At 45.2% G+C, this 12,177-nt stretch overlaps 1 protein-coding gene across 4 annotated transcripts in view; it reads left to right on the top strand.

Annotated features, from left to right (window-relative positions):
• The window catches only part of CLIP2 (CAP-Gly domain containing linker protein 2), a 71,601-nt gene that overhangs the window by 20,162 nt on the left and 39,262 nt on the right, over positions 1–12,177 (top strand). For all 4 annotated transcript variants that reach the window (XR_013390917.1, XM_028707286.2, XM_077919753.1 and 1 more), the window contains exons 2-3: positions 3,811–4,051; positions 10,819–11,372. Coding sequence is in view for 3 of the 4 variants with exons in the window: in XM_028707286.2 (XP_028563119.2) it covers positions 3,925–4,051; positions 10,819–11,372 (681 nt within the window). In the remaining variant the exon portion in view is untranslated. The remainder of the gene's footprint in view (positions 1–3,810; positions 4,052–10,818; positions 11,373–12,177) is intronic.

Here is a 12,177-nt window from a genome sequence, read left to right on the forward strand (position 1 = left end):
GCCGAACTTTACATTTGTCCCCACTGAAGTTCATGTTGTTAGTTTGGGCCCAGTTCTCCATTCTGCTAAGGTCATCTTGAATCCCGATTCTGTCTTCTAAGATAGTGGTTCTCAAAGAGTTGGCAGGACAGTGTGGTGGGAAAATTCAAGGACAATCAAATCAACGTATAAACATTTCAGTACCGTAAAGTATTGTATATACCGTATTTACTTGAGTCTAATGCGGGTGGCGCTGTGGGTTAAACCACAGAGCCTAGGAATTGCCGATCAGAAGGTTGCGGTTCGAATCCCCGTGACAGGGTGAGCTCCCATTGCTCTGTCGCTGCTCCTGCCAACCTAGCAGTTCGAAAGCACTTCAAAGTGCAAGTAGATAAATAGGTACCGCTCCGGCGGGAAGGTAAACGGAATTTCTGTGCGCTGCTCTGATTCGCCAATAAAGCGAGATGAGCGCCGCAACCCCAGAGTTGGCCACGACTGGACCTAATGGTCAGGGGTCCCTTTCCCCTTTACCTTTAATGCACCATTGAATCTAAAGTGCCCCTTTTCAGGACCTTGAAACCAAAAAAAGCATTTGCTGGTGAATGTAAATGTGCCATTAAATCTAATGTGCACCTAAATTTTCGCAACGTAATTTGGCCAAAAAAAGTTGAGCATTAGATCCGAGTAAATACGGTATATATTTTTTAATTTGCAGAATATTGATAGATAGCTTTTCAAAATGAGAGGATGAGAATTGGCTGTTCTTCTACAGTTGTTCACAACATATTGTTGCGAACAGCGATTTTCAACTCTGACGAATATGAAAGACCAGGAAAGAGAAAGGCCTCTTTGTGTTGATGAGGAGATGACAGTTTGTTTGCCTCAAATTAGACCTAATATAAATGAGATTACCCAGCAAAAGCAAGCTCACTCTAATTGAATTTGTATACAGTACATACTTAAGAGGCCCGTTTATAATTATATTTTGGGAATGATGCCTGTTTTTATGTAGCTGCAGTGGATGTCCCATGATCATATTATAAAGTAGTTGTGTTCTGTGATATAAATCACCACTAGGAGTTGGGTTTTTTTCTTTTTCCAATGTGTGTATTATCAGTAAAAAAATTCATTGTGGCATGAGCAAATTTTTATTCTGAAAGTGTGGCCCTTAGAAAGAAGTTTGAGAACAACTGTTCAAAGGGATTAGCTACCCCTGCCAATAGCTTCATGGAGCTTGGGCCCATTATTTCCAGTGGGTCTACTCTGAGTAAAATGTAGCTGCAGAAACTCAGCATTTGCAGATGTGACTTGTTGGATATCAAGTGTCTTATAAGTTGTGCTTTGCAAAACCCTTTTGGCCGTAAGCGAGGGAAGTTCGACCTGACCAAATTAAAGTCTTGCCTTTTGTACGGTTCTTGGGGAAACGTCTCCGCAACGCTCCAACCCAGAGATGGGGAACTCGCGGGCCTCCCAGATATTGTTGGACTACAACTCCCATCATCCCTGACCATTGGCCTTGCCGACTGGGTCTGATGGGAGCTGGAGGACCACACAGGATCCCTTCTTCTGCCTTGTGCTTGTGCGCGAAGCTGGGGTTAACAAAGTCAATATTTTTAAAGGACCATAAAAGCAGGAATGGCAGTAGCTGAGAGACAGGAAGTAATTAAGGCATGAGTCGGGGATTTTGGCGTAAGCTGAGCTGGTGGGGGAGGCTTTTGGCAGCGTTTCACTTAGTAGCGGCAGACGTAGGGGGGGTGGGGAGCTGTTTGCCAGGCCAGACTGAGAGAATCCCAACACAGTTTGCCCTTAATGCATCTTGCTCTGAGAAGTCCCGAGCATAGCAGGACACAGGATTTGACTGCCTTTGGACAAGAAAGCCACAGAAGTGCATGGTGTTTTCTGGGAAATCTCCATTGCGTGCTAAAGTAGAAGTGGAACAGCATGGGAGTCAGTCCTACTCCTAAATTGGGTGGTAGGGTCTCTGAAGTTCTGCATCGGCTTCCTAAAGAGTACATGTTTGTGTCCTGGTGGCCAGTGAGCTTCTGGGCCCAATTCAAAGCGCTGGTTTTGACCCATAAATCTTATGCAGCTCAAGACTGCTTCTTCCCACGTGAACCAACCCCGGACCTTGCTATTGTCATCAGTTCAGAGGGCGACAACACAAGGACAGGCCTTTTCAGTAGTGGCTCACCTGGTACCATCATTATAAAGCTTTAGGCGCCAGGCCCAAACATTTCTTTTTCGCCAGACTTTTTAATCATCTGTGGCCTCCTTGAGTGGGGGGGGGGGTGTGTTTTAATCCCGGCTTTTAAAAATGTGGATGCTTTTTAGATTTGCCTATGATGGTTTTAACGTGTGTGTTTTTATTTATTGTTGCAAGTTGCTTTGGGTTGCATTGGCAAAAACAGAGAACGACAAATAAGTAGAACAAATAAGTACAGACTCCAAGGCTGTGCCTCAGTGTCTAGCTAGAAACTCCCCAAAGCATGCTCCTCATTCCAATTTTATGGAGATTTTCTCCATCCTCTACTGTTCTTAAGGCATTACCTTCTATGGATTTTCCCCAAATCTCTTAACTATAGAATCCCATTGATCATCTCCTACTTAGCCAACTGAAAGGTAAAGGTAAAGGACCCCTGACCGTTAAGTCCAATCGCAGACGACTCTGGGGTTGCAGCGCTCATCTTGCTTTATTGGCCGAAGGAGCCGGCGTACAGCTTCCGTGTCATGTGGCCAGCATGACTAAGCCGCTTCTGGCGAACCAGAGCAGCGCACAGAAACACTGTTTACCTTCCCACCGGAGTGGTATCTATTTATCTACTTGCACTTTGACGTGCTTTCGAACTTCTAGGTTGGCAGGAGCAGGGACTGAGCGACGGGAGCTCACCCCGTCGCAGGGATTCGAACCGCCAACCTTCTGATCGGCAAGCCCTAGGCTCTGTGGTTTAGACCACAGCGCCATCCCCAAAAGCAATTGTTGTTCAGCATCTGTAACACCGCGTTGTTTTGGATGTAATGCCGAACTCTTGTTCATTGCTATGGGAACAAGTCCTCTGCTTCCTTTGCTCCTTTCAATGCACTGCTAAATTAACTTCTGGTTTAGGCAAACCATAGTCTGCCAGACTATGAAACCTGTAGACACTCGTTTGCACAAACCTCAGTTGGACGTCATAGGAAATCTTGGTTTATTGTGATGGCAGTGAGCCTCTGTAAAGCCTTGCGCTCGTGCTCCTCCTCTGGAGCAACTGCTTGGAGTCATTTGGAAGCTCTGGCTTCCTTTTTTGAATAACCACAGCTTGTTGGGTGGTTTTGACACCCAACCAAGTGTGGAGAACTGTGGATTGTTTGGAACAAGCCACTTTCAAACCATGGTTTGAGAAGCTGGCTTGCTTCATGTATTCTCCAACCTGATGCCTTCTAGTCAGTGCTTTTTTTCTGGGGGGGACGCAGGGGTACGCATACCCCTAAACATTTTGTGAATCTAACAGGAGAAGAAACTAATTATTATTTTTTTTAGTTTCTTCTCTAGTATGGTGAATTGTCCGTTCCATTGCTACTCCCGATGGCGGCCTCATTTCCTGTCACAGTGTTCCTGTCAATGGTGATATTGAGTCAAAATGAGAGTACCCCAAACATATATATTTTTTAGAAAAAATGCACTGCTTCTACTTGATTTTGATACCCATCAGTGCCAGCCACAACATGGCCAGTGGTCAGGGAAGGTGGGAGCTGGAGCTATTTGACGCACACTTTTATTCCACTTACAATTTTTCCTGTAGCTGGTCTTTTCTTTCTCCTTCCCCTGAATTTTTCTCTTTGGCTCCCCTCCAGGTCTCCAAAGATAGATGAAGGGGCCCGTTGCCTAGATGCCTGACATCGTGACACCAAGTCTTCAGCCGGCAGTTCGACCAAATCCCTTGGCTTGAGCCACGGACCTGGGCCAGCATGCTGAAACCAAGTGGACTTAAAATTCCCGGGAGGGCTGGGAAGCACTCCAGCCCCGTGGGACGCCCTGGAGGGACAACAGCCACTACCACCACCTCCACCACTGCCTCCACCACCACAAAAGAAGGTAAGAAACAGCGTCTGGCCACAGCAGAGAGTTGAACGGGGGATTTGTGGCGGCCATTTTGGCTTTCCAACAAGAGGCATTAGGTCAGCGATGGCCAAACCTGGCCCTCCAGCTGTTTTGAGACTACAGTTCCCATCATCCCTGACCACTGGTCCTGTTAGCCAGGGATGATGGGAGTTGTAGTCCCAAAACAGCCGGAGGGCCAAGTTTGGCCATCACTGCATTAGGTGGTCCATGAGGAAGGGACCTTTATAAGGTGTCTTCGTTGTGTCCTCTCCTTTTTTGATACTTCTTTAACTGAAAACACAATTTGTTTAATAACAGAGTGGTTTTTTTTTTAAAAAAAGCATAAAGGGAAAACAGTGCAAAAATAGAAATTAAACATGCACACAGAGAAGGAACAAAACTTGGAAGCTGCATTCACAAGCCCTAGGATGAATAAAAATAATAATACCGTTGTAACTTGGATCCCAAACGCCTTACGAGTCGAACGTTTTGGCTCCTGAACACCACAAACCCATGAGTGTTCTGGTTTACAAACGTTCTTTGGAACCCGAATGTCTGATGCGACTTCCATAGCTTCTGATTGGTTACAGGAGCTTACTGCAGCCAATCAGAAGCCGCACCTTGGTTTCCAAATGTTTTGGAAGTTGAACAGACTTCCAGAATGGATTCCGTTCGACTTCTGAGGTACCACTGTAATTTCAGATATTGGAGAGTTGTAACATTTTTTGTGTGTGTATGTGTGTGTGTGACGTGAAAAGAGGGGGGAAAGAAAAAAAGGGGGAGAAATAATACCCATATACAGTACAAAAAAAAAAGAACCTTTGTAACATAACCTTTAAAGTAATTGTGTCATCTATAAATATCAGGATGTTCTCCTCAAGGTCATTTTATATTCTCACTTGGCGCTGAAAAGTTACTAAGAATTCCAAAAGTAGTGTACAAAATTTCACAGGAGGCATCTGAACATTGTTACCATCGTTGATATTTATACAATAAATTGGTTTATTTTTAAGACACGGCGGATTTCTAACAAGAGGTGTTGGGTCAGTGAGTGGGGGAACTTTATAAAGCATAATCACCATTTCCTCTCTCTTTCTCTCTCTCTTTGGTCTATCACCCTTTTCTCAGCCTTTTTGAATCATTGTGGTAACCTGCCAGGCCACCTCTATTTAGCCTGGGAATAGCCAGTCACCCAGTGGTGGTTAAGTAGGAATTTTGGGGAGCCATTTCTCCAGTTAGTCAATGCAATTTTAATCTGCGCTTAGTTTACTAAAGTGCAATTCTTCCACAGCTCAGTCATAGTTAAACCCTGTGGAATTTACACCCAAGATTTTCAGCCTTAAGAACAGGCCGCAAAAATAAATGGGCCTGAATTTTTTAATGTAGTAATGTGAGCAGAAATGAGGGATGAGGAGGAAATTGGATTCAGTTCTCCTTTAATCTGCACCTTTTGAAACAATGCATGCAGCCATCCCAAGGAATGTGCACATCTCTGAATTTTGAAGTGCACTTCTTCAGCCAAGTACGGGGTACACAAAAAACTGCACACACTAGGACAGTGATAACAATATATGCAGAAATGCAATATATTGGGGAAATTTGCTTTACAAAAACGTGGAGAAACTTGTCCTGGAAATGCTGATGAATTTTCATGAGGACCTTTGAATAAAGAAGTTTGTGAACGGACTGTGGAAATGTGGAGGAACTGAACTTAAAACTGGAAAAATGGAACCGAAATGGACAGATATATCCATCCCCAACAGGAACTTAACATACTTTGAAGCGCTGTTAGCATCTAGGCTCCATCTTGGAAGATTGTTGGGCAATTTGTTTCCTGTAAAATGATCCGTTTTGTGTAGCTAGCTAACTAACTAACTAACTAACTAACTAACTAACTAACTAACTAACTAACTAACACAACCACACTTCCAATGTACTGAATCACAAACTTGTCCCTGATTTTAGTTTCAATCCTGAATTCTTGCAGCGAAGGAGAAGCTTTCTTTTTAAAACCTCTCTTCTGTCTCTCTCGCCCCTCCACCCCTCTCCGCCCCCTTTAAAATAGCAGTGGACACTCCGTACAATGAAAACTGTTGATCCCCAGGGCGTGAAATGAATCGTGCACAATTGGCTCTTTATTGCTTTTAACGTACAGTGCTTCTTTACAGTTTCTGGTCAAATTTTTGAAAAAAAAATAATGCAGCTTTTTATTGGCTGCCCAGGCTTGGCGTAAATGGATGCCTGCCAGCTGCTGAATCCACTCCTGTCTGTTGTGTGCCCTCGAAGCATCAGCAAACTCCACTGTATTTGCAAATCTGTTCCCCCATCTTTTTGTGTTTGGTTTTTTTTTTAAAAGCTCACTGTGCAATAATAATTGATACCAGCGTATCTTCTAGAAGCAACGATAGCGCAATCAGTTTGTTTGATTAGCTATCTTTTTATCTTTAGAAAAAGTGTGGTTTTTATGAGTTGCTTGTAATTGCTATTTTTTTGGGGGGGTGCAATCCCCTTCCTCGCTGAAGCTTTATGGCAGCAAATTGGGTTGGGCTACCCATTTAGATTGTGGTGAGGATTCCTAAGTGCTGGGATGCCTTTTTTAAAAAAATTGGAACATTTGGAAAGAGAGTCTATGAAGTTACTAACATTTGGAGAGGGGTTTTTAGTTTAGGGGACGGATAGATGAGAAGTCTGGGCCTGAGAGGGATGCTTGTTATATATCAATGCAAGAAGAGCCTGCTGGATCACATAATAAAGGTAAAGGTACCCCTGCCCGTACGGGCCAGTCTTGACAGACTCTGGGGTTGTGCGCCCATCTCACTCTAGAGGCCGGGGGCCAGCGCTGTCTGGAGACACTTCCGGGTCACGTGGCCAGCGTGACATCGCTGCTCTGGCGAGCCAGCGCAGCACACGGAACGCCGTTTACCTTCCCGCTAGAAAGCGGTCCCTATTTATCTACTTGCACCCGGGGGTGCTTTCAAACTGCTAGGTTGGCAGGCGCTGGGACCAAATGACGGGAGCGCACCCCGCCGCGGGGATTCAAACCGCTGACCTTTCGATCGGCAAGCCCTAGGCGCTGAGGCTTTTACCCACAGCGCCACCCGCGTCCCTGGGATCACATAATAGAATGACAGAATTGTACAGCTGGAAGGGACCCCGACGGTCATCTACTCCAACCCCCTGCAATGCAGGACTCGAACCCATGACGCTAAGATTAAAAGTCTAATCCTCACCAACTGAGCCATCTCACTTGCTTGTGAGTTTTGTTTTGGGCACCACAGAGCCGATAACTCTTTAAATACTCACATACCGCACATTTATGGCTGGGTTTTGTACAGGCCCAACTCCAGCTTCTGATTGCAGAGTGTGAGGCCTGGGCGGGTGGCCGCTAAGACAGCTCACCCCACGAGACCTTCAGGAGCGAAGATAATTTTGTGCACTAAGCCTGAAGATAATTTTGTGCCTAAACAATGAGGCACTAAGCCTGGAGGCTGGTCCCACGAACGAGCGCTAATGGAAGGGGCCGCTTCTCAAGGCATCACAAAGCCATATATTTTATTCCTCAGGGTGAGCAGCTGAGCTCTCTGGCTGATGATTATTCTCCTCCTTTCATCTCCGCCTCCTTCTTTGCACTGGCTGCTTGTTTCTTTAAAACACCCTCTGATTATCCTAGTCTGGTTGCAGCGGGACAGTGCTTTATAGAGTACAAGGGTAGAGGTCTCTGCCCCCAGGAGCTTACAATCTAAATTCTTGGGAAAGGTGAGAGGAAGACGAGGAGGAGACACGGAAGTGGGGGGTTCCACCAGAAAGGGATAAAAACAATTGTTTGTCAGATTTCCTCCGTTTAAATTGCTACTTTGGAAGAGGATGATTTCAGAGGCCGCCCAATCTCTTAGTACTCCCCGCAATGCAGGAATATGCAGTTGTCCCCATATGAGGATCGAACCTGCAACCTTGGCATTATCAGCACCACGCTTTAACCAACTGAGCTATCCAGGCTTACCCCATGTGGAAGGCCACAGTTTCAGTCTCCAGCATCTCTCCAGGTAAGGCTGGGAGAGGCGAAATCCCTGGAGACCTGCCATTCAGTGTGGACAGCGCTAAACTGGATGAACCCAAGAGTCTGAGTTAATTTAAAGCATTCTCTGGGGTCTGAAGGAGAGGCCTCTCCTGTTCCCTGTGGACGAATTTACCTGCAGGCACCTTGGCTTGAACCCGGGGGGCTATTGGCATGAAAACTAAATTATGGTCCCTGACTGGGGAGATGCTCATAGGCTTTGCATGGGCACCTGCGGGAATTTTTCCGGGGTGGATGGGGGAGCAAATACTCCCAAATCAGCCAGTATACGAGTTTCTTGCAAAATGAATGGGCAAATGGTTCTTCTGCATGCGTGTCTGTTTTGTAGTCTTTAAAATGTATTGGTTATTTGCGTGTGTTTAACAGATTTTGCTGCTTTTTGTTCTGCAACGCCTTGATTGTGTAGAAGAGGGTGAATGAATTCATGGTGGCAATAATACTTCCTATAATACTTCCTGCACATTTTGCTCCATATCTCAGCTTCTTTATTATTATTATTATTATTATTATTATTATTATTATTATTATTTATTTGTACTCGGCTCATCTGACCGGATTGTCCCCAGCCACTCTGGGCAGCTTCCAACAGATATAAAAACATAATAAAACATTAAATATTAAAAAGTCAACATATAAAAACATAATAAAACATTAAATATTAAAAAGTCAACATATAAAAACAGTGGATGATAAAGATTGGGTGACACCCACTTAAGCCAAATAGTAGAAGTGTACTTTTTATTTAAATTGAAAGAAGGGGATCTTTAGACTATTTGCCCTTGCCCACCCCCCTACCTTGCAAAGTACCCCTTTGGGCTCTTCGCACATGCCCCCTCGCAAAACGTGGGTCTTGGAGAAAGTCTGATATTTGTGGTGCTTAGAATCCGGACTTCGTTCCCCCCTCCCGTTCCATCTTTACCAGATAACCATGGAAACTGGGCTGCTACGTGGCCCGTTCTGCACCGCCTGACAGCTGGCCGTCTTGGCACAGACCCGTCACACAGGCATAACAGGATTAAACGCGAGATTCGGACGCCGATGGGAAATATTGGTGGGGTGGGGAGGGGGAGTTAAAACTGCCCTGTTCTTGTCACACAGACCCCCCCTCCAAACCAAATGGTTAAGGATTTTTCCACTGCCACTTTTGCCTGCAGGCCAGATTCTTTTGGCCACAGGCCGCCCGTTGCATACCTGTAAATTTGAAGGTCACCTGTGCTTTAAAACCTAATGCTCATAAGTGCAGAAACCTCGTGAAGGCTGCCTGGCACCAGCTGAAGCATAACACCTTTCTTTCTTTCCCATTTTGATCCCCAGGCACTGCTGCTGGCATGTTGGCCGCCTTGGGAGTTGGAAGGGGGAATCTGTCAGGCCCGTTTAAACTCCTTTACAGAGCTGTAGGAAATGAGGAGCGGCAGAGCATGAGCTAGAATAATTGGATCAGAGAGTTGGAAGGGTCCTCCGGGGGTCATGTAGTCTGACCCGCTGCTCAGTGCAGGATGCGGCAACAGCATCCCCAACAGATGGCTGCCCAGCCTCTGCTTAAATAGCCCGGTCGAAGGAGAGACCATCACCTCCTCAGGCAGCTGAACAGCTCTTACTGATAGGAATTCTTCCCCCTAATCTTCTTCCCCGCTGTTTCCACCTGTTGGGTACAGCAACAACAGGGAACAAATCTTCTCCAGTATCCGGTGTCACAACTCTTCAGACATTTGAATTTAATAATTGGTACCCAAGTTTGCTTCCCATCCCTTCTCTCCCCTCCCCCCCTTTGAGAAAAATATATTTCTCATTATTCACAAGATTCCAAATACACACCTTGCAAACGCATTTCCGAATACAATTGCATATTTGAATTCCCTCCCCCCCTTTTAGGGTTCCTTTTCTACTTTAGATTTTTAACACTGCATATTCCACTTTACTCCATTTTTACTATTTTATCTTAGTACAGTGGTACCTCGGGTTAAGTACTTAATTTGTACTTAACCTGAATCTGTTCTTAACCCGAAGCACCACTTTAGCTAATGGGGCCTCCTGCTGCCGCCATGCCGCCGGAGCACAATTTCTGTTCTCATCCTGAAGCAAACTTCTTAACCCAAGGTACTATTTCTGGGTTAGCGGAGTCTGTAACCTGAAGCGTATGTAACCTGAGGTACCACTGTAATATTTTTAACTGCTTGATTTAAGTTAATCCTACGAATGAACTTATTTGCATGCCAGAACTTTTCAGATATTCTACAAATTTTTCCCATTCTGTAATAAATTTCTTTTTCTCTTGGTTTCTTATTACACCCGTCTGTTTTGTTATTTCACCATTCTGGCTGCAGTTGTGGCATACAATAGCAAATTTTAAAGGTCCTTCAGAATCTCTATATTCACAATCCCTAAAGGCTATCTTAAAGCATTTTCTTCAATTCGTTATAAGTCATTTTTCTTCTTTTACATACCACCACATATGATAGAAAGTGCCTTCCTTTTTTGTGGCTCTTCCAATTCATCAAAACAAGTTTTTTTGCTTCTAATATGGCACGGTACATAAATGATCCTTGGGACCTCTTCTTCTTCCGCAATGGTGTGAAACAATTAAAATAAATGCCCCCTCTTGATCTTCTCATCTCCAGGGCAGGCATCAATAGGGCCTTCCTTGCTTGAAGGCTTTGTTTTCATGTCCCTTTATTTTATTTTACAGGGTCGCCTCTGCATAAGCAGACCTCCGCTTCTTCTTCTTCTTCCACAGCGGCCCCCGAGAAGCCCGCAGGGTCCAAAGTCACCGAGGTGGGCGATGACTTCCTGGGGGACTTCGTGGTGGGAGAACGTGTCTGGGTGAACGGCGTGAAGCCAGGCGTGGTACAATACCTGGGGGAGACTCAGTTTGCGCCCGGACAATGGGCGGGCGTCGTGCTGGATGACCCAGTGGGGAAGAACGATGGCTCGGTGGGTGGGGTCCGCTACTTTGAGTGCCAGCCCCTGCAGGGGATCTTCACGAGGCCTTCCAAGCTGACCCGCCAGCCCACCGCGGAAGGTTCCGGAAGCGACGCGCATTCCGTGGAGTCGCTGACGGCTCAGAACTTGTCCCTGCACTCGGGGACGTCCACCCCTCCTCTCTCCACGCGCATCATCCCTCTCAGGGAAAGCGTCCTCAACAGCACAATGAAAACGGGGAACGAGTCCGGGTCGAACCTCTCGGACAGCGGGTCAGTGAAGAAAGGGGACAAAGACTTCCGGCTTGGAGACCGCGTCCTGGTGAGTCTTTTCTTTCCGCCCAGCTTTTCGGAGAGGTTGAAATATTGCCTCAGAATTCCGAAATTGTGACAAATTGAGTGACTCCCAAACAGATGATGGAAAAATGTCATATTAACACATTTTTTAAAACATTATTATTTATTTAATAACAGTAAATACATTGACCATTTACTATTGTTGGCCGGAAGGAACGATGGTTTAGTGGCCATTGCAACTTTCCAAGAAGCGGGGGGTGGACTGATGTAATAGTGTACTGATAAAAGCACCTGTTGAAAACACGTTGGCGTAAAATTTATCCAGATATAAATATAATCAGTGGTTTTAAAATAAACATTTGCGTTAAAATAACATGTCTGGGTAGGCTTGCCTGGAGAATTTGGTTTTTTAGTAGGGGCCGAAAACAATGCAGTGAATTTGCCTACAATGGGCAGGGAGTTCCAACAGTTCCACAAAGAAAGATGAATTCTTTCCAAGTGTGGAACGAACATTATATGGCACTCATAAACCTGCCCGTTCCACAAATTGAAGTGATTGAGTGGGTATGTGTGAGCTGAGGTGATCCTTTTCAGTAATAGCCAAGTATAGCAATGAGTTTTTCGAATTTAAAATCATCACTGTGGCAACCAGTGGTGAAATCTGAAACATTTCTTTCTTTTTTACTGAGGCTGCCAAGGCATAGTGGAAACATCTCTTTCGGTCAAACGAGTGCGTTCATCAGAGAACAGATAACTTATCATTTCTAAAATGGGACTTTGCTGTTAAGTGGGCTTAAAACAGCACCAGGGACTGTTTGGGAGAATAAAGA

Source organism: Podarcis muralis, chromosome 15 (genome assembly GCF_964188315.1).
Source record: "Podarcis muralis chromosome 15, rPodMur119.hap1.1, whole genome shotgun sequence".
Taxonomy (NCBI): domain Eukaryota; kingdom Metazoa; phylum Chordata; class Lepidosauria; order Squamata; family Lacertidae; genus Podarcis; species Podarcis muralis.